The following is a 22,270-nucleotide window of genomic DNA, read 5'->3' on the forward strand; positions in this document are numbered from 1 at the left end:
ACCACAATGATCTCTCTATCTCTACCTCTCTCCCTCTGTCTGTCTCTCTCTCTCTCTCTCTCCCCCTCTTCTCAGGTCTATCAGAAAACGATTAAACGCCACTCATATTGAGCTCTGCTATTAAAACCTCATCTTAATGAATATGTGCCTGGTTTATTCCCTGGAAGTAAAGGTTAAAGATTTGAAAATGGGTCAGTGCTGACACGTGGCCCCACGTAGCTTTAATATGGCTCAAACAGGCCTTTTTGGACACATCGTTTATGACGCTTTATTAAAACGAAAACTTTTTCCTAGAAAAAAAACATTAAGGTCTTAAGATTTAAAGGTTGCCCTCGTTCGCTCGGTTACAGACTATGGTTTGATTAAACTGTAAACGCACACGATTTGAGAGGTGCATGTCGACCGTAGTAGAGTGCTGTGCTTTTTAAAGGAAATTAAAAAGGTTATATTATTATTACCTGATTACAACTGCTACTTCATCCATGACGATGAATATTGGCTCTAATTTTGTCCGTATTATATTAAATTTTCCACATAATTAAAACACTGAGTGTGCCACACCCCTCAGCAGTGCCATTCAACTTGGCATCTTTTAATTATCATCCATAAATCAGTTTTTGAAAAGATCACTAATTGAAAATCTTGCTTTTTTAAATTTTATTTTTTATTTTAAATCGATATCACTCCACGTTGAACACCTCAGCACATCAGAGTCGACCATGACCAAAAGGTAGGAGTGGAGGCAGTGTGAGTCATCACAGATAGCTCTAGTCATCCCACCTACATCCTACGTTTGACAGGCCTATTCAACCGCCACTCTCACACTACTGAGCCTGGCTTAAACTCCTCCATCACTGTCACATTGACAGGAAATCCTGACGTCGCTTTAGTGCATCCAATCCCTGTTCTTCAGACCCTCAGTCAGGTGAAATTAGGAGTTATACAGCAGCATTTGGACACATTTACTCTTTAGGTGTAGCAGTGAAAACTGCAGGAGTCAAATACAGGATACGGCTGTCTTCTCATTTCTGCTCGAACTTTTTGTTTGTTTTTACCTTCCTACATTATCTGTTTAACTCTAATCAACACACATTTCCTAAAAATACAGTACAATCCAATGTATTTGTGTGAGGAAGCACTGGAATCCGCTGTCCTGTCTAAATAGAGAGAAGCCCGCTTCAAGATGTTTTTAGTGCCTAGAAAACTATTGATCACCGTTTGGAAACATATCAAAATATTTTTCTAGCGATTTTCTTTTGCTTTTTGTATATGAAAAACTATTTATTAGGTCTTTTTATTTCATGAACTCACAACGTCGTACAGTACATGTCCACAAGATATTGCCAAGCCTGCAAATAATATTTCATCTGGGGAAAATGAAGGAAGCAATCCTGGCCAGCTTTTGAAATTGATAAGCGTTACTTTTTTCCCTTGCAAATCTGGCAGTAAATTGTAGTTTGTTGAGCGATTTAATGCAGCGCACATTGTTTTTCTGTGTTTGAAGAGCCATTTAATGTTCCTGCCATGATTTCTGTAAGCAAGTAAATATTTATTGTTTAAATATTTACTGTAAATGTGAATGTAACATCGAAAGCTTGTAATCGAAATGTTGTCATTACAAAACATTAGAAAAGTAAAAGACATTCAGAAAGCGAATATAAAGACCATCACACGACATCTTGCGCGCACGCACACACACACACACACACACACACACACACACACACACACACACACAGGCAAACAACCAGACACATTTGATGCTGTGTACCCCACAATGAACCCTGGCTCCTAAGATGAATGGGGTTCCCACGCCTCTCCCAAGGAGTGCAGGGCACAGCCTCCTCCTCTGAGCATTCTCACACAGACACACACACAGACACACACACACACACACACACACACACACAATGCACTACAGATGGCCACACAGTCTCCCTCAAACATACACACAGGTGCATTTCAGTAAAATACAAAGGCACACACATAGTAAAATAGCATAATGACCCATTTTCGAAAACTACAAGTATACATACTTTAATTACTTATTTTTTGGTGTAAAAATAAATAAATAAATAAATAATATGATGGAAGTGTCAGTTTTATAGATGGAGTCAGTTTGGTCTGAAGAAGACTTAATTTATATAGCAGCAAAGCAGAGGGGAAATGAGATGCGAGAACACACAGATTGTTTTTAGTTTCAGTTACACTTCTTTTTCTTTCAGTCTCTGTTTGTGTGTATGTGTGTGTGTGTGAGAGTATGTTGTTCATGAAGTGTTTTTATTTCAAGGAAGGTTTTAGATGAATCAGATTTTTATGGGAGATTCCAACTTTTTATTTTCTGAAGGTGTAGCAAAACAGAGTCCTTGAGAGAGAAAGTGTGTGTGTGTGTGTGTGTGTGTGTGTGTGTGGTGTGTACTATTTCAGTACACGATTTAGTTTATTAAGTGAAAAATAATTATTTTGTTTTATTTATTTTTTTAATCGTTGGATAACTCTAGTGTCGTTTTTAAAAGACTTGAGAATTTTTTTTGTGTTTTCGTTTTCTCATGAGAAATACATTTGTAGTTCACTGATGTATATAAACATTTAAATATATATATATATAATTGTTTCACATTTTTGTAAATGTACTTTACAGTTGGCGTTTATTTTTTTCTCTAATATGTTTTAAGAATATTCTGTGTGTGTGTGTGTGTGTGTGTCTGAGTGATAGAGAGAGAGAGAGAGAGAGAGTGAAACAGAGGATGGTGTCCGTATTATTTATTTATTTTAGGCTTAAAATGTAGATTTAAAATTAATTGTTAATATAAACAAATATTTCAGCTATAGCATTTAATTTTCTGCTTTTTGTTTTATGTTTCTAAATCTTCAGTTACTGTCATTTATATTTAAATACTAATATAAGCACTTTTAAAAATTCCACATTTTGTTTAATAAAAAGTAATATTGGACCAAAATGAAGATGGTACGAATGCCTAAAAAAATGCCGAAACCAAACCAAAAAAAAAAAAAAGGCTAAAGGCTAATTTGTCTTTCTTTGGACTTACAGTAATCTAAGTCCCTGTAGTAATTTCCTGGAGTTAGTGCCTTTCTGAGAGATGAATCTAAGCTGCACTGGCCAGTGAATGGTAATGCAGTTATCCCGTCTAAATTCAGCTATGATCACTCTAACATATGCTACATCAGCCTTAATGATACACTTAAGTAACTGCTTGGCAGGTTTATGACCTGAGCGATACATGGACACCTTGCCGAGTGTGTGTGCATGTGTGTGATTTGTGAATACATTTTAACAATGCTGCATGTGCAGACATGGGTATGTGTAAGTCTAACTATAATTGTCTGTTTTTTTATTTCATTTGCAGAGTCATTATTTGGGAGTGACTTTATTTTTCCGTGCCAGACATTGATATCAAGGTTAGTCTAACATTTTTATTAATTTTCTTTAAAATTATACTCTTGTTATTGTATTGTATGTTTTTGTAGCACTTTCGGTGCATATAGCAGCACTTATTTTGTGTGTGTACATACCCGGACAGTCAAGAATCATTCGGGACTACTTTCCATGATTCAAGCACACAGCTCAGCGACTGCCGTTTGTTGTTAGTTTATCAAACACAACCGTCTCCAGCACACAACAGCGGCCGTAGCATCGTGTGATGCGTTTTGTCAAAAATCGTATCGGTGCGTTGTGTCTGTCGTGTCATCTGAAACGGTAAGTCTGTGCTGCAGCTCAAAGATAATCTCCTCAAAGGAAATTAGTCAGGAAAAATGGGACAGAAGAGCCGTCAGCCTAAAGGTCAAATGAAGATTAGAGCGAAACAGTACACGAGGGCACACCGGCTGGCACCCCGGAATTACACAAAGGCCTCATTGTCACAGGAGCCCTCGGGTCTGCGTACTCTCTCCCAGCATACTTAGGGAGACATGACACCTGTTGGTGGTTTTGATCAACTGCATGCAGAGCAACAGGACACCTCACACTTAAGATTTTTCTGATATTAAAAGACGACTTTGAGTCGCATACACGTCTAGAACATTTTCAGATCGGCGCTCTTCCGCACAAACACACTCACGGGTTCGGTTCAGGCTCGAGTTTTTATCTCACGTCAGTTTCAGGCTTTCCGGTGGCACGGCTGACCTTGTGCCGTTAAATCAAAACGACAAATGAAAAAACAGCAAGCAGTGAAAAAAGCAATTACTCTTGATTTATAATTGCTGATTATTGTAACCCTCCAGACACACCGGCTCCACTCACTTCAAAGGGTGAATTGGTTAATCTCAAATAATTGTGAAGCTCAGTCCTGACAGTTTAACAGTTTATGGCACTGTGCATTCAAAATGTTGGATGAATGTATTTTTGGAAAGTTGTTTGCAAGTTCATGCCTAGATCGAGGACCTCATTTGCGCCTCTCTTTAGTAATTTTTTTTTTTTTTTTTTACAAACTGTAAAACAGTTGCGTTTTCAAAAATGTTTTAATCACATTTAACAAACGATTATATTTTAATTACACGCATTAACTAAAGAAAAGTGTTAATGTAACGCTTTTGGGCAATGTTGAAAGATTATTTGACCCAAAATTACAAAAGAAATGAAGATTTTTGACTGGCCTTGTGTTTTTAGGGTTAACGTTTTTGTGCTTTGCTTTCTGCCTCCACCCACTTCCAGTAGAGATTAATGAAATTCTGCTTGTTTATAGTATTTAATCACTTTTAATAAAAGCAGTCCCATGTATTCCAAAAAAAGTCATCCTTTTCACTCTGGATAAATTAATAATTTTTTTTAACGTAACATTTCTGAGTAAAATCAAATGACATTTAACTGTGATTAGAAATCTCAGCGACACATACATAAAAACGTTGGTTCAGCAGAAGTAAACTGGAAAATGCATTTGTCATAATTTACCTGGAGTGACCCTTTAAGTAAAAGGGCCTCTCCTGTGTAAACCCGATACCCTGCATACACGCATTAGCAGTGCAAGTGAAACAGCAAGCTGCACACACAGTCAGGCCTGCTTATACCTCACAGGGTTGGACAGTAAGTAGCTCATATAGAGATTTGTGTGGCATTTATGGGATAAACGACCTGCAATAAAACAGCCACAAACTGGTGCGTGCGTGTGAAGAGTTAAGGCAGTGACTCACTTTTATAAGTTTGACCCCCACCTCGCGCCCTCACGCCTCTCCCCTCCCCTCCGTCGCTCCCCAACTCGAGGGGGAAACCGCAGCAGAGCCGCAGCCTCTCCTGTCTCACTCAGGAAACTCCCTGAAACAACCACAACCTCGTCTGCTCGACCTTTCAGGCCAACACACACTCTGACATACAAATCTGCTCATTTGCACCAAGGTTTCCTGCGACACACACAGATGGGTTTACCATGAAGCACAACACACGACTTCAGCGTTTTGGAGTCGCTTTTAATGACGTGATTGTGTGTTTGTTCCTCTAATAAACTGCCAGATAGCAATACAGAGAAATGCAACAGGATACTCATGAATAGCCACAGGATACTTGCACTCTCCACACGTTCACATGCAGACATGCAAGCACCTGCAGTCATGTGTTTGCACACCGGCACTGAAGCAGGCCCACGTACTGCTCTCTGTATCCATCGTGTATGACATGTGTGAGCACGCTGATATAGGCGCTCTGTTGTTTTCTGATGCTCCTGTGTCAGACAAGAAGTGAAAGTCTGACCTTTGAACAGAGAAGTGCAGCTCACTCTCTCCTCTAGTTTGTCAGCATCGAGACGAGGAAACCTGAGAGGAGGCGAGTTGACAGACCGCACAGACCTGCTCAGGGAAGATGACCTGCCAAGCTCAAGTGACACGCAGAGGAAGTGTTTTGAGTGTATTTTGTTATGTTTTTTAATTACCACACATTTCGCACATTAAGCCTCTCCTTTAAATGTATAAAAAAATAAGGAACCTCATGATCAGCTGGGGCCTTTCTGCATGGATGTCCTCCATGTGGCTGTGTGGGTTTTTCTGGGTACTTTCCTCCCACAGTGCATGTTAGGTTGGGTAAATAGTGATTAGAAATGTGTCTGTGGGTGTGGATGTGATTGTGAGATGTTGTGTGTCTGTGTGTGTTAAACCTCTGATAGACTGGTGGCTGGGTCAGGGCTTAACAAGTTTAGAACAAAAAACAATAACGGATTGAAAAACACATAGAAATAAAAATATGTTTAATTTCTTAAAATGTAAAACAAGCACTTTTTCGGACAGTCAGTGTTTTATCTGTGAATCAAGTACGTTTAAGTGCTGCTTCTTGATGTTTTGCTAAGACTGCAGTACTGGCTTTATTTAAATTTACAAACATTTAATTACGTTACTGTTTTCACATGACATTGAATATAGCTGCCTACATTACATACAGTACAATACACTAGTGTGCTTGTACTGACCTTTGGAACGATGACAAAATCAACTTTATGAAGATCCACCTGTTTTTTCTGCCTTTAATTGGATGCTGTGGTTTTCATCGGCACATTTGTGTTGCTGTTGTTTTATTACATTGAATTGTGGTTGAATTTTACACACTTAACTCCACCCTTTACAGCTTATCTGTAGTTGTTTTGTTTTTTTTTAAGTCTTGTCCTGATTTCACAAAGGTCAGTTGTCGTTGAGTTTCTGTTCCCACAGGTCGACTGGGTGCGACTGGAGAGCCGTGCGAGAGTTCAACTGTCCTTTGGGGTGAGGTAGTAGGTTGTATAGTTTTAGGGTCATTCCCAAGCTGTCAGATGACTATACAACTTACTGTCTTTCCTGAAGCGGCTGTAATAACATCTTCTTCATCATCGTACCCACAAGAGGATAAGAAGCATGACTTTTGAATTTGGACTCGTTTGTTTGTTTAACCTAAAATAATATGCAGATTTTTGTGGGAAATTTTTCTCTTCTTATTTATGCTTCTTGTTGGGGTTTTTTTTAAAAATTATGTTTAAAAAAGGTAAGTTCTGCTAGTCTGAAGTTGTAACCAGTGAAGCTTGTTCTCACAGTAGTAAATTTAGTGAAGTAATGTGAAATCTAGCCACTTTTACTTTTGCAGTTTTTTCATGTAACTTTTCCTGCAAGTGCTTCAACATCACGTTTTCATGAACTGATTTATGCCTGTTCCTTTTATGTGCAGCGTGTAACATTTTAACTGACATTATCATGCCAATCCTCATTGCAATAATAAATAACAAAGTTGCTTTCAGTTTCATTTATGCAGCGATGCGACTCGCTTACAAATCCTCTCCTTACCCGCCTGGGTGCTTTATGATGTTCGTACAGGGTGAGGTAGTAGGTTGTGTGGTTTCAGGGTTGTGATTTTACCCCATCAGGAGCTAACTATACAACCTACTGCCTTCCCTGGAGGGCAGCAATACATCACAGGAGCGCGCGCATCTTTGTCATCTTCCCTGCCTCTGAAAAATGGGACTTAGTCTCGTTTACTAAGGCCCACAAAAGACTGGCATTCGATCTCAAGGGTTCACGTGTATGGGTGAGTGGCGCTCACTCACACGACGCATTTCAGAGAGGCAATCACTTTACACATTTGTAACTTGCACTGGGAAGATGTCATGAAAAATGCATTTTTATTTAATTTGATTAGCATTCATGTTTTAATACTGCTTGTACTTTTCCCTCAGTAATTAAATAAAGACTGGACAAAAAATAATTGCTGAGCAAATAATGGCTGAAGTCTGATCTTTGTGCTGATAACAACTGTGCAACAGTAGAGTCTCCCTAGATGGGATATTTTCTTCGAAATGCTGCTTTATTCTCTAATCCCTTTAAGGAGCTCATTATGCCCTGAAATTCTAATCCCAAAAGCCTCTGCGTCTCAGGAACATGTATCTTTTTATCTGTCTAGAAAGGTCTCCTAAAAAGCATGCATCATTTCTCTTTTGTTCTTTAAAACAAAAATCAATTGCATGGGATTTCTTCCAAGTAAGATGTTAATACTGTGCAAGATTAAAGGCAAGTAAAACTCCAGAAAACAATTGAAGGTAGCGCAAACAGCCAAGAGTCATGCTGTTTTATGAAACCACACGTAGGAGTGCAGCTTTTTTGGGGGGTTTTCAAGCGACATCCCTGACCAAAGCTGATTATGTAGCTCGCTGCTTAAAAACCATTTCGAATTCAGAAAAAATGAGCTTGTGTTTCCATCCCAGATGGAACGGGAGACCAGGTGCCGAGGTAAAACCAAAGAAAATCATAAATTATCACCCTGCCATTTGTTTGTGGGAGAACACGCTGAGCCACCATGAGGGGTTTTTATCGTCTACACTTACTGTGCAGGTCCACAGGAAAATATGACGGCCAAAATATCCTATTGTCATGCGTCATTTCACAGTAGATGGCGCCAGATATTAAATGTGGTGTTGTTGCTTTGCTGGAGACGATCACAGTCTACACTAATTTGTTAGATGTACTTTAAGATGGGCTATAAATTTCTAAGGAGTTGGCACAGAATGAGGGTGTCCTGCTGACCTACATGTAGGAGGTCCAGGCAGGAAGGGAGGGCTGCTTTCTGCCAACTAAAGTAACCTTACAGCAGCGCCGACACAACGTTGGGCTTATGGTTGAAATAAAGTTAATTTTGCCACAGGTCAAGTATGTGCTCCATAGGGTCACAGTTAAATATCAAAAATCTTCCAAGTGTACACCATCAAATAAAAAACACCAGCTGGTAGCCACAGTATGAAGTGCCATTAGCACTAAATTGCGAAGGGAGGCTTTTTGGAGCAACCGTTTTAAAAGCAAGTACACACGCCTACCTTATTCATGCTATTAAATGTGTTTTAAAGAAGATGGGGATTTTTAAGGTGTAAATAAAAGGCAAACACCTGAAAGATGGCCATGATTTGTATCCCAGTGTGTGGCTTAGTAGGTAGAATGCCATTCAAACACTCAGGCAGTTGTTATTTGGATTGCAACTGCAAATTAGGCTGACACCAAAATGACCTTCACTTTCTTATTGCTTAACTGTGAGCAGCATTACACCAAGAGACAGACTTATTTGTCATTTCCCAGCAATACCTGGACACAGCACATATCTCTGATTGTCACCTGAAATGTGTGGCATCACACAAATGCTACAATAGAGCAAGTTTTACACTAATGAACAAAAAGCTATGAAAGAGAAGGTTTGGAATTAGAAACAGAAGTTCATTCAGCTAGTTTGGTTGTTTTAAATTGGTGGTGGGGTGAACCTTTAGACAAATTACAAAAAAAAAAAGAAAAAGAAATGAGCCATCAATTTGCATATATGTGTTTCGCTACATCCAGCATTTTTATTACTGTGTATTGTGCAGTTTATTTATTTATTTTTTAACATGTGCTTCGGGATGGGGGTCACAATGATATAATAGAGGTCTGAAAAACTCATGTATCAAATATTATACACTTGGCCTTAAAGGGTTAGTAAGGTTAAGGCCAGGGGTGTCAAAAAATAATATTACACTGTACGCCACATATATCCCACTTTAGGGAGTAGGTGGGCCAGACCAGTGGAACTCCATGCCAGTGTAAAGAAGTTAACCCTTTAAGACCTACCATAGAACCAAGTCCGCCAGAGCTTATATTATATTTTTACATGCTGTAGTGCCATTTTTGGGAGCATTTCAAGTTGATATACATCAATACAATCATTATAGCCCACATTTTAATAATATGTATGCAAAAAAGTGCAATAAACTACAAAAAAATTGAAAATCGTTTTTGTTTTTTTAACATATATTTCTAGTTAGAGAAATTTAAGAGGCTTATCCCTCAAAACTGTAAATACAAAAAAGTTGCACAAAATAGTTTCCCACCACAGGAAATTTATTTTGAGTGTCTTCATAGTTTTATTTTTGAAATACACCAATTTTTATATACTGCAGGAAAAACGAAAATAAATATTATAATGCAAATTTGCAAAAAAGCAGCATATGCATTAAAATAAACTATTTCCAGCAGTGCAATTTGAGTTCTAAGCATCCCAGAAACGACACAGAAAGTCATAAAGTCAAAGATAACTTTTAAAAACACCAGTATAGGCTCATGAAGCCCTGATAGTAAAAAAAACTACATTTCCGCGAAAATGACGTCACTTCCGGTTTCGGGCAGGTAATGGCGGACATGCGAAAGTTCGCGCTGATGTCTGTTCCAGCGTAGGAAGTGTTTTACGAACAGCTGATCGGATCGGCAAAGCGTGTTTCTGGAATATTATGTTTTTGTTGCTGCAAGCGCTTTTTATGCAGTTTTTGCAAAGCTATATGTGGAAGGAAACCGTGACCTAGGACAAGCTGATGGCATAAGATGTAAGTACAAATCCTCTGGTTTCATATGCAAAAAAAATTATTGCTCTACCTTACGTGGTTGCAGAGCTACCAGGATTTAAAAATAGTTACGCAAAACGGAGCATGTCCGCTCCGACCGGTTTTAAAGGGTTAAACCATGCACTGAATGCCACAGATTTCAACAGTACGTCTCAGTTTTTCTACACAATAGAGAAATGCTGCTGAAAATGGAAGAAATCTGTCAGCACGACTCTGTAAGTAACAGACAGGTAAAATTACAGATGAAAATGGATCGTTGCACACACTGTACTATAGTAATAATACTTTTAAAAAATATATATATGCAGTGGATCCACTATAAAAAAAAATCTTCCTATTATGGATAATAAACAAAACCGGAACATTTCTGTCATTAAATTCATTAATTCATTCTTTCATTTGTTCATTATACAGAGAAAACCTAGAAAAAACAGAAAAATACAGTCAAAAGTCTCAAATTTCGTCCCTTCTTCACATTTTTCACAGCTGTCCAGTGGGCCAGGTTGGAGTTTTAGCGGGCCGAGTTTGGCCCCTGAACCTCATGTTTGACACACTTACTGATACAGTAATTAGCCTGCAAATATAAATATTTAGTGACTAGATTACAACCATCTTGAGTATTTTGTAAGCTCCTTGAAGATGGATAGTGACAACTGTGAACGGCAGTAAAATACGTCATAACAGTATCACAAAAATATCCATTTGATTTGCGGGATATTTGAAAAGCGCACACTGCTTACAGCGAGATTACCACCAGACTTCCTGCTAGCGGGCAGGTCGCTGGAAAAACTGTCCTTATATTGAGCATTCACGTAATTATTACTCGATAGTATGACGCTGCTGACGTTTAATTACAGGAAGAGGTTTGGGAGGCGATTGGATGGCATTCATTTTACAAGCCCAGGCAGATAAGGGAGACAATGCGCCTCCACACCGGTCCATCCTGTACCGAGCCACCAAGAAGGGATTGTGTCTTACCGAACACCCCCCGCACACAATTCTCGTGTTCCGATTGGTTGAAACCATAGGTGTGTCAGGAGGTGTGTGCGCCATGTCGCGGTCCCTCTCTACGTTATTTCCTGCGGAGGATGACGTTTTTGACAGCAGGGAGGGAGGCAGCAGAGCCGATCAGCAGGCCCATCTGCGAGCGTCCCGGGACCGAAGCAGCTCTCTCCTCCTCCTCCTCCTCTGATAAAGCACAGGCGTCCATTCCGGCAGCGAGAGCTTGAAATGCTCCGGATAGCAGACTCCGAGCTCAGGTATTTACCAACATTTATTTCTATAATGTTATGTAACTGTGTAAGAAGCTCTCTGTGCAGTTGCCTGTTGATTCAACAAACTTTGTTATTCAATCGCGCAGAAAGTATAAGTGAAGTGGGCACTGTGGCTAACTTTGCATCTCTTTTCTCTTAAAACACACACACACACACACTTGTCTTTAGTGGGATGTGTTGCGAGTGAGCTCAAGATAAACTTCCTTTAAGTCACGTCTTCATCTGTTTGTGACCAAACCGCAGACGCACACTGGAAGGCACGCTTCCCCCTGCAGCCCCAGATATGCTTCTATGTCACTCTCTGTGCAGCAATGCAAAGAGATACTTTGATGATGCAAGATTAATGTGGCTTTTACATTTACACTGTGCCTGATTTTTAAATTTATTTATTTTTAATCTGTGGCCAGTGGATGACATTGTTTTCGAAAAGTCCAAACAGCTGATCCAGATTCAGCACTGACAAATGTGAGCTGTTGCTTTTTTTCTTTTTTTTTCTTTTTTAACTGACAAAGGCTAAGAAAGGATGTGCAGCTTTCCAGGTGACTAGAAATGTGATGCTTTGTGTTTTGATTTTGGCTCCTTTGTATCGTCTAACGTGCTCTCTCCTGAGTCCAGCCGACGTCTCTGGCTGCAGCTCCCGTTTCCTCTTCTCCTTTAACCTAAAGATAGAGCCCTAAGGTCTGGGATCAAAGTTCCTCTGGGAGTTAAAACACAATGTCCTCTGAGGTAGAGGGGAAGCATGGGCTGGACTCAAACGGAAATATAGTCAATTAACTTTGCTGTCACCCTGTTAGGGCTTTAATATATGAATGAGACAGGCCATAGTTACAGGCAAGTTGGGACCATGAAAATACTGTGACATCCACCTAATCCATAATAAATAATAATAAAGTAGAGACAGAGGCAGCAGAATAAGTTTTTAGTGCAGTTTGTGTAGTTGATTAACGAACAAGTTTAAAATTTTTAATATGCTGTATTTAAATTAAATCCAAGAAAACCAGGAAGCGGTCACATTTTAGAAACTACAGCCTTATAGTTTCACCTTTCTCATAACTCCAAGAGTTCACCAACAAATCGCCATAGCCTCTGCAAAATCACTTAGATTTAACAGTCCATTAAGCGGCGTCTAGTATCGCTTTTTAATTTATCTCTTATCTACTGTTACAGTGGTGGATATGGAGGTGGCATGAAAGGGCAGCTTCAGATTTTTTAAAAAAATTCTGTCTGATGTCAGTGTTAGCACATAACCTTCTGTTTGTGAAGGGCAGCCAATCAAAAAAAAAAGTGTGGGGGTGATTATAAAAGGAGAGGAGCAAAACCAGTCACTGGGTGAACCGAGGGCTTGCATGAACACCTAGTGTAATATTATTAACTACTATTTCAAACTGTGACTTTTATACATATGTGTGCGTGTGTGTGAGAGAGAGAGACAAAATGTCCATCGCCACGAGTTTGAAGGCATTTTTGAGGCTCAAAACGTGGCTTTAGTGTCAGGGTCACAATTAAGTTATGGTTAGGTTTAGGCTAAGGGTTTGGGTTAGGTATTCATTTTTGATGGTTAGGGTAAACGGCTAGGGAAAGCATTATGTTAATTTGATGTTCTCACTAGGATATGAAAATGTGTGTGTGTGTGTGTGTGTGTGTGTGTGTGTGTGTGTGTGTGTGTGTGTTGGACTCTGTAGACTCCAAGAAAAATAACAATATGTGGAAATGAGTATCATGGCTGGACTTTAACTCGTTGATCTGTGGTTTATCTGCTGTGTATTGTTGCAGAATGTACAGGAGTTACTCAATCTACCCTTTGATGAAGAAATCTCTTTGAGCAGCCAGGGGCATCAAATTTATCAGCGGGCACACGCTCTGCATCAGAGCAGTTTAACAAACCAGTTGGTCAGCAAGTTTGTCAATGACTGCCCAAAAAGTTTGCCGTGTTTTGTTAGAAAATCCTTTAGGCACAGGTTTAATACACTCTGTATGGTGCAGTTGACGCATGCTGCAGGTGCCGGCACACATCTGTTTGCACACCCGTACTTATTTACCTGCATGGTGTCAGAGTCCTGTCATGACCTGTCCCCTAAATGCTGCAACACAAAGACTAGATAAACATACACAAGCATGCTTGGATCAATATAATCCTTGCTGTTGGGGCTCAGGAGTTCACAGAGGGCATGTTTCCTAACACAGACAGCATTTTATCAACTTTTTTCAACTACTTTTTTTGTCATAGTGCATGCTTTAAGTCTAAAGTAGCTTAAACAGCGAAAGTTGTACAGTCACACTTTTTTCATGCATGCCTTACAGATGTGTGCAGCTGTGCAAGCTGAGATTGTGCATCGCAATTTCGGCAGATTTGATGTCATTAAAACACAGGTAAAATGGTAACGCAATACTGTAAAAAATGAATGAGTTGCATTTTAAGAGGGTTAGGAAAGCAGACCATCCATCTGAAAGGCCTGTCTGCAGGGAAGACTTGTGTTTTTCTGCATTTATCCTACAAACTGTGCGTCTGTGGTCACCTCCTTATTAGGTTTCGCAGCCAAAAAATGCTTTGGATGGTTCTAATCTGCTTATCAAAAAAGTCTGCAGTAACATCTGCTGTTATAAATTACTGGAAGTTGGAGAGAGCACCTTACAGAACACGAGCATTGGCCGTGGTGCTGTTGTGTTGCGTGATGGCTCAAACAGATGTCCTTTACCCCGCTGTGACCAGCTGTGAGCTCCTGCAAACACCCACCCACACACCACGCAGCAAGATCCACTCTTGAAAGCAGACGTATAGAAGAAGAGACAGGTCGACAGTTTACTTCTGTCTTGATTTTAATCCTCAAGAGACAAAAGTGACTTTAAATTGTGTGCCGTAGACCTAAAAGCTATTCGCATAGTGTAAACAGTGTATATAATAGACACTATATGCTCCGTGCAGGTTCATATATCAGAGTGAAAGGCTTTGAATTCAGCTGTATGTGTGAGTACTTTGGCTGAACAGATCGGGATTAAACGTGTGAAAATAAGTCATTTAGGATAATGTGCTGCTGTTGACTCACAAGGCACGGTTCACTTACGAACATAGTCCTCACAATACTAACTTAACAGACTTTTTCTTATGGTACTTTTACCCCGGTGGAGTGAAAGACAGTGCTTCATTTGCATTTTTCAGACGGTCGTCTCACACGTTTGACAATAAACATGCGTTCCATTTTTGTTTTAATATTTGCTGCTTGCTCGGTGCCTCCTGTGGAGTCATATTATGATGTTTTGTAAGAATGTGGTAAATGTTTCATTTGTTCCCTACTGTTGAGTCCCTGAGAGGGTGTCCAGTGGATAAACCTCGGGATGCACTCACTGCTGTTTATGTATTGTAAGATGAGATGAGAAATGCTTCATATATCAGCGCTTTAGTAGTCTTCATGTGAAAGCACACGGCCTGAACTTGTCCATCTGTCCATCAACCAACCAGCCATCCATCGCTTATCTAGCAAATTGCATAACTGTATGAAAAGTTAAGCCAATGCATAAAATCTGATGGCCAAGAAGGGGATGGGGACTTCTGGTTGCACAAAGATGTCAAGTTGCACAGAAGTTAATGAGAAAACTAGCAGCTCACTTGTTCTGTGACCTTAATAAACACTTTCCTGATCTGCGTATGTTCTCAGTCACTAGTTGCATGTCTTATTTAATACAATATGATAATATTTTTGTACATTATAGTCCTGATAGACTGCAAAGTACGGTAAACTTTATCATATAGCTTATACCTTATAAATGTGCAGTGGCTCTTAATTTCCCAGTTCCATCCAACCTTCGCTCATCGCATCAAGTTTCAAAATAAACATGATGGAGATGTTCAATACGATCAGTTTGATGTTTAAAAGGAGTTTGTGTTTGTCCAAACCTTAGTGAGGTGTGCTTTCATACTCACAGACTTCATTGTCCTCATCCAAAATCTCCTTTTTTTACAGTCTGGTGAGTGAGGGTTTGAGTCCCTGATCTCTACCATGGCAGGGGATCACTACAGCCCCCCATCCCCACTGGGGGATTCCCTCCTGGGAAGTCCACTTTGTGGAGACCTGATGGAGGATCTTCGTGATATCTCCCAGTCTATAGGGGATGACGCACTGGGGTTTGATTTTCCAGAGTACCAGAGCACTGGTTCGGGGTCCAATAGCTCTGTCGCACTGGGTGAGTATGAGGGCTAGCTTCATCACCAGTTTAGATTGGTTTCCAAGGACATATGCTTCAGAGAATTAAAAAGCTATCTAACACCTTCTGTAGGGCTCTTGTCTACCTTGCTGTTTTGGTCAAGATTTGGAGCCTAATATGGCTTTAAATTACATTATTAGAAGCTTATTATTAGATTTGGCTTGACCCAAAGACCCCAATTTTAAAAACATATATTTACTTGCATAAATGCTACCCCAACTTCAACCCATTGGTAGCACTGGAGTGCAGAGACAGGCGAGAAACTTGGTGGAAAGAATCGGGGGCGCGATCCTTAATCATGCCAAATGTTAAAACTTGTAACCTCTTGTCGTTTTAATCTTTTCTGCTATAGAGACCTTGACTCCAGCCTCGAGTCCATCATCAGGAGTGTGCGGAGCAGCGGCAGGCCAAGACGAGAGCGGCAGCACCCTCAACCTTGAGTGCCGGGTGTGCTCTGATAAAGCTTCGGGCTTCCACTACGGGGTGCACGCATGCGAAGGCTGCAAGGTAAGAAACTTGGGACTTAAACAGGGATCGTGTAGCCAGCTAGAGCACATCGACTGCATCATGCAGGCGTACTTTGACACGAGAAAGGCGATTAAAGCAGCGCAAAGATATTAATATAATGAAAACACAGTTCAACTCATGGTTCTTTTGAATGGCACAGCTAAAAGTTTAAAAAAAGATGACGTGCATGCCTGAACGCATGCAGCACCAAAACACATACAGAAGCCTGGCAGCGCAGAGGCGCCTGACCTGGAGACCAGTGGAAACTTTCTGAGACACGCAGCCGGGTCATGTGAGGTAGAGGACATGACGGCTAGGCCTGTCACCTCTGTCCTGGTTGGCACAGAGCCAAATTCAATGACATTAATACACACACGCACATTTATAAACACACAGAGCAGCTACTGACACAGGGGACTGCTCTACTTTGCTAAATATTCCCTTTTGGGATTTGATGATTAGTAAAATGTAGTTTTCGCTGCTTTCATTTTTCCTTTATCTATGTTTTTGGACATTCTTCACAATTTAGGGATTAAAAGTTTATTTTAAAACACCGACACTGAGAATATTGGGTAAGTGAGACCGCTGGCCTCAGTAACCAGCGCACGTGTTAAAAACCATAGAGGACGTTCGCTGCATTGTTTGTGCAGTCACATGAGATCACTGCACCTTCACAGCTGACCGCAGGTTGTTGCTGCTAATCTGAGATTTAGTTTGCTACTTTTGCATGACTTTTTAAACTCTGACCCTTTCTCCCTGTTGACGTCTCATGCCTTGCTTCTCTTTAATTAAGATCTTTCGCTTTTCCACGACATTGCCGCTGATTGGATATGTGATAAAGATGTCTCTACTTCTGCATTTGCACATAGGTTGGGGGGTTTTCTGATGAAAAACAATGACGGTTGATCACTGTGCTGGCTCTAATGCTAAAAAAGTGCATCTGCTGCATAATCTATTGCTGTCTAACTCTGTAGCTGCCCACGGGGGCTCTGTTTTACGACACACGTCTCATTCATCACCACAGTCTTGCTGTCAGAGCGGCTGTCAGAGCGGCTGCCAGCGTTGGCACGACACCTATCACCGTGTCACACAGCAGCTGTTATGAAGCAGGGATGTGATGACCTTGAACTGTTGAACACCGCACATGTGACGGGGCGTGCTCTGACGGCACTGCTTCTAAACTCTCTGACTGCAGTAATCTTGCTTCTGATATGTCACAGTCACAGTTCGCGGTTACCATGCTGGACGGGCTCTGTGGACTATTTTCAGCACCTCGCTTCAAAGAGAGGCGCACTATGCAGTGGGACTGTGAACGCGCTGTGATGTTGCCCTACCAGGGTTTCAAGTCTGTGGTGATAATGGGCCTGAAAAATTAGAGCAAAGGAGCTATTATTAGAGTCAGGAAAAGCCTTTAGTGATAGAAAATTGAAAAAATGAGAGAGACATTTGCTCCTAAGCGTTGCACAATCGTTCTCTTTGTTTATGTTGTCAGCCTTGCTGCTCGCCTCCCGGCTAAGATATCGCAGCACAGTACTGGCCTTTGGTTGTGTCTGTTTTCCCAAATACAAACATGCAGGGACATGTATGGCATAAACACACACATCTGTTTTTCCTCCTCCTGCAGCTCTGTAATGTTATGTAATGCATTTCTGATGACTGTAATATGGCCTTCAGTGCTCTCTATTGGCTGATTCCACCCCCACAAAAGAGATTCTTTTGCTTAAAATTGACACAAAAGTGGCGTATGACACATAATAAAACTAATTAAATTATATAATAGCTGCTATTCAGCATAAATTCAGCCAGGTGTAAGATGATGTCTTTAATGACCATTTGGCCTGTTGGAAGATTTTACTGATGTAAGTGGAGTATGCATTAGAATATCACGCGCCTTGCCTTATCTGAGGGCTATAATGTCTCCTCCAAAAAGAGATGTTCTTCAAAAAAAAGGTCAAGTCTACTGCACATTTTTAGAGATCTTTTCCTTTAAGAAAAGGTGTAATTTCCCTCAAATGCAATCCAAAGATATTAACATTGATCTTGCCAGAGCTTAAAAGGTGCACATTTAATGCAAAAATGCATAAAATCTGCAAACTGTTAACTGTTTTGTTCATGACTCTGAGCAGGGTGCTAATGCAAAGGCACTGGGTCCCATTCACTAATATGTGCGCATTAATGTACTTTGCACATGCAATACTATGCAAGTCTTGAGCCATATTTCTTTAAATCTTTCTTGGAAAATGGGAAACAGGGTGCTGCAGTTTAATGAAACGTGTGCAAGCATACATGGAAATAGAGTATATAAGACAAAAACAGAGTTTGTACAATTTTAACAAGCTTGAAAGTCAATATTTGTTATGACCACCTTTCTTTTTCAACACAGCCTGTACTCTCTTAGACAAGCTTACTTGTCATTTCTTTAAGTGGTGTTCGTGGATAGTTCTCGAGGCTTCAACAGCCAGCCTTTCACTGTTAGTTTTGAAGTTTGTATGTTGTGAGGTGGTGCAAAATGTGTTTGCAGAGTACAAATGAACTCTGGTAAGAAAATATAGATATATGTTAGTTTTGTGCATTTTTTGCTTATGCAGTGTGGTTGAATGACAACCACTGAGAAAGCTAAGTGATAACGTCTTTTTGTTCTGTCTGTCAAATCAGGGTTTCTTTAGGAGGACCATCAGGCTGAAGCTGGAGTATGATAAGTGTGAGCGGAACTGCAAAATCCAAAAGAAGAACCGAAACAAGTGCCAGTACTGCAGATTCCACAAGTGCCTCTCTGTGGGCATGTCCCACAACGGTAATGGAAAAAGTTGAAAGTTTGCAAAATATCAGCCAGTGTAGTCACAGTTACAGGATTAGAGTAAACAGTAAAACACATAATCTGAGAACAAGCTCAAACAACCAGTGATAAACTTAAAGGTCAGGCTAAGTTTGCAAACATTAGCTACCATAAGCTAGCTATTGTAAGCTAACCAAAAGGGTAAAATTATGATTCTACCTGTCCAACATCTGTGGATATGGAAAAACTGGTATCATGCATCTTTTCCCCATATGTGGAACTAAGGTTGCATGTATGTAACAAATTAGTCTGATCAAAGCACTGCTGAAACATCGCAGTGAAAGAACTTGAGGGTGATTAGCCTGATGCACTGTGAACTTCCCAAAAGAGTCTGAACATCCTCAGTCTCAACATGTGCTCTTTAAAACATCAGCAGTTTGTCGTTCCTCGGTAATTTAGCTCCACTTTAGTCCGTATGCTTTTGCTGTGACATCTGGCCCGTCGTCTGCAGTGACTGCTGGAGGGTCACTGAGTTTGTTGTGATGACCTCCCACTAGCAGCATCAGAAACATGAGAGGAAGATGGCATGCCTCAGAAGAATAGAAATAGAACAGGATGTACCAGATCTGTTGTACGTGATTTTCTTTCTTTATTTTTGTTTGTGCATATTTGAATCCTTGAATATATGCTGAGGCAGCATAAGCCTTATGGCTCCATATGTCAATTTATTGTGCAGTGTGAGGGAGGAAAAAAAAGAAAGTCCTGTGGCAATTTCTAATGACCAGTGTTTTATGTACCAGCCATCCGGTTTGGTCGTATGCCCCAGGCAGAAAAACTGAAGCTCAAGGAGGAAAGCAAGATGGTTGAGAAAGAGGTGGAAAGTCCCTTAATGTCTGACCACAAGTTTCTGGTCAGGCAGATCCATGATGCCTACATGAAGAACTTCAACATGAACAAGGCAAAAGCACGGCTCATACTCACTGGAAAAACTAGCAAGCCGGTAAAGGGGAAAATAAAGTTTGAGAATATTCTCTGCTCTATATCTCTGCCCTCTGCCTCACCGACAGATTCTGTATTTCCCAGCAGCCTTTCATCATCCACGACATGGAGACGTTCCAGCTGGCGGAGAGAACGTTAGCGGTCCATATGATAAACAGCGACTATCCGGAGTCTGACAGCGTCCTCGGACAAGTGAGTCCGGCTGCGTCGTGTGGGGAGCTTCGGCAGAGGGAGGCCGAAGCTAGGCTCTTCCACTGCTGCCAGAGCACCTCAGTGGAGACTGTCACAGAGCTAACAGAGTTTGCCAAGGCTATGCCGGGTTTCCAGAGTCTGGATTTGAATGATCAGGTGGGTTTCAGGTTGCCTTCTATGGTGAGAAGTGGAAGGAAGAGCAGATGAGTGTTTTCACGCTGTGGCCTTTCTATTTACCTTTTAGGTAACTCTCTTGAAGTACGGTGTTTACGAAGCCCTCTTCACCCTCTTGGCCTCCTGCATGAACAAGGACGGCCTCCTGGTGGCCCGTGGTGGAGGCTTTATCACCCGTGAGTTCCTCAAGAGTCTCCGCCGACCATTCAGTGACATGATGGAGCCCAAATTCCAGTTTGCCACACGCTTCAACTCTCTGGAGCTGGACGACAGCGACCTAGCTCTTTTTGTGGCTGCTATTATCTGCTGTGGAGGTAAAAGGACGATAATAGGTGGTAGAATAATAATTTAAAAGACAAAAAGACATATTTGAATTTTCCTTCTTCATTATCTTGTCCTCCCCCACCGCTCCCAAAGATCGTCCAGGCCTGGTAGACGTACCTCTAGTAGAGCAGTTGCAGGAAAGCATTGTTCAGGCGCTGCGGCTCCACCTGCTGGCCAACCACCCAGATGACACCTTCCTTTTCCCCAGGCTGCTGCAGAAGTTGGCTGACCTCCGGGAGCTGGTCACTGAGCATGCTCAGCTGGTGCAAGAAATCAAGACGACAGAGGATACTTCCCTGCACCCGCTGCTGCAAGAAATATACAGGGACATGTACTGAGTATATAAACTGAGAAATGCATATGATTGTACAGGAAGGAACAGCAATGCAGCTTCTGAGGCTGCTGCACAAACCGGAGCAAAACAAAGATCTTTTTTTAAGGAGGGGGGAGGCAGCTTTTGTTGGGAAAGTGACTCCTTCCGCTTCATTAAGAGGACGCACAGTGGAAAGGGAGCGTTTTTTAAACCATAGATGTGCAGAGGTATCATTAAAGGGTTAATTTTGTTGCCCAGCAGCACCAGAATGTAATGGAGCTGAGTGCCTTGGATGGCAGCTTTTACACATGTGAAGAAAAGTGAATCTGAAGTAGGCTGTGCAAATTAGCATATTGTGCAAAGAAATTTATGTACACATATCAAAAAATACGTGGGTATGACTGCTGACCTCATGCGTGCGTACACTGAGGATAACTATACCTGTGAACATAACAGATTAGGGCCCTCTGGATGTGGTTTATGTCATTTTCTTGTTCTGTTACTGCGTACTTGTGGCACGTTTGCTTTGACTACCTTGACAACTCGCACAGAACTCATCAAGTGTCATCGTTACTTGCTGCATGAGTTCAAGTTTCTCCTGTTTTGGGCACAGCTTCTGCCTCCAACACATAACAGATAATTAACCTTACTTCTCCCGCAGGCAATAATCTGTTATTTGATGTGTCATTTTTATTAATCCTCTGCCCTGCTGTTAAAAGCAAACACAGCGTGATAGCTCACTTTTTTTTCTTTTAATTCAGATTTTCAGTGTTACAGAGTACATGTTTATGTACAAATCCTGCCATTATGTAAAACTAAATCTCAAGGGGAAAAAAGTGCTAACAGCCAGTACTTTATATTTCCAATACAAACAAAATAATCTGTTAATTAGCTTGTGTTGTGTTTTGGAAATATAACAAGACTGCCTTAACCTCGGTGTAAGGGACGTGTGTGTATTTGCAGGCCTCAAAAAGAGGAGTTGATCACCTTATTTTTCTGTACTTGGACTCTGAACCGCGATGTAGCATTGCGAAGTTGTTGTAGGTCATAATGAAATATTTTATCTTTTATATATGTACATGTCTAAACATGCTGTTGATGTTAAAGGAAATGTGTTGTAGTCTGAAATAAACTAATCTATTTAACATCACTTTCTAAATGAAGCCATCAGCTCTTCAGAGCATACACCAAACTC

The 22,270-nt window shown here is 40.8% G+C and overlaps 1 protein-coding gene and 1 long non-coding RNA gene across 4 annotated transcripts in view; both read left to right on the plus strand.

Moving 5' to 3' along the window:
* Positions 1-6,633, plus strand: part of LOC120433922 — a 29,704-nt gene extending 23,071 nt beyond the window's left edge. Inside the window, exons 4-5 of the long non-coding RNA XR_005608839.1 lie at positions 3,369-3,420; positions 5,739-6,633. This is a non-coding gene — a long non-coding RNA (uncharacterized LOC120433922). The remainder of the gene's footprint in view (positions 1-3,368; positions 3,421-5,738) is intronic.
* Positions 6,634-10,399: 3,766 nt separating this feature from the next.
* LOC116328759 (peroxisome proliferator-activated receptor alpha-like) lies at positions 10,400-22,225 on the plus strand. Of its 3 annotated transcripts, XM_031750632.2 has the most exons (8): positions 10,400-11,575; positions 15,550-15,769; positions 16,143-16,297; positions 18,953-19,091; positions 19,874-20,073; positions 20,157-20,420; positions 20,509-20,752; positions 20,856-21,100. In XM_031750632.2, the coding sequence occupies exons 2-8, from the start codon at positions 15,586-15,588 to the stop codon at positions 21,098-21,100; spliced, it is 1,431 nt and encodes a 476-aa protein (XP_031606492.1). In that variant the 5' UTR covers positions 10,400-11,575; positions 15,550-15,585. The 3 variants fall into 3 exon arrangements, with proteins under 3 accessions (XP_031606492.1, XP_031606493.1, XP_031606494.1); XM_031750633.2 differs by lacking the exon at positions 10,400-11,575 and having other exon boundaries at positions 15,586-15,769; positions 20,856-22,225; XM_031750634.2 differs by lacking the exon at positions 10,400-11,575 and having other exon boundaries at positions 15,586-15,769; positions 20,160-20,420.
* The last annotated feature ends 45 nt before the right edge of the window (positions 22,226-22,270 follow it).

Source organism: Oreochromis aureus, linkage group 17, assembly GCF_013358895.1.
Source record: "Oreochromis aureus strain Israel breed Guangdong linkage group 17, ZZ_aureus, whole genome shotgun sequence".
In the NCBI taxonomy this organism is placed as follows: Eukaryota; Metazoa; Chordata; class Actinopteri; order Cichliformes; family Cichlidae; genus Oreochromis; species Oreochromis aureus.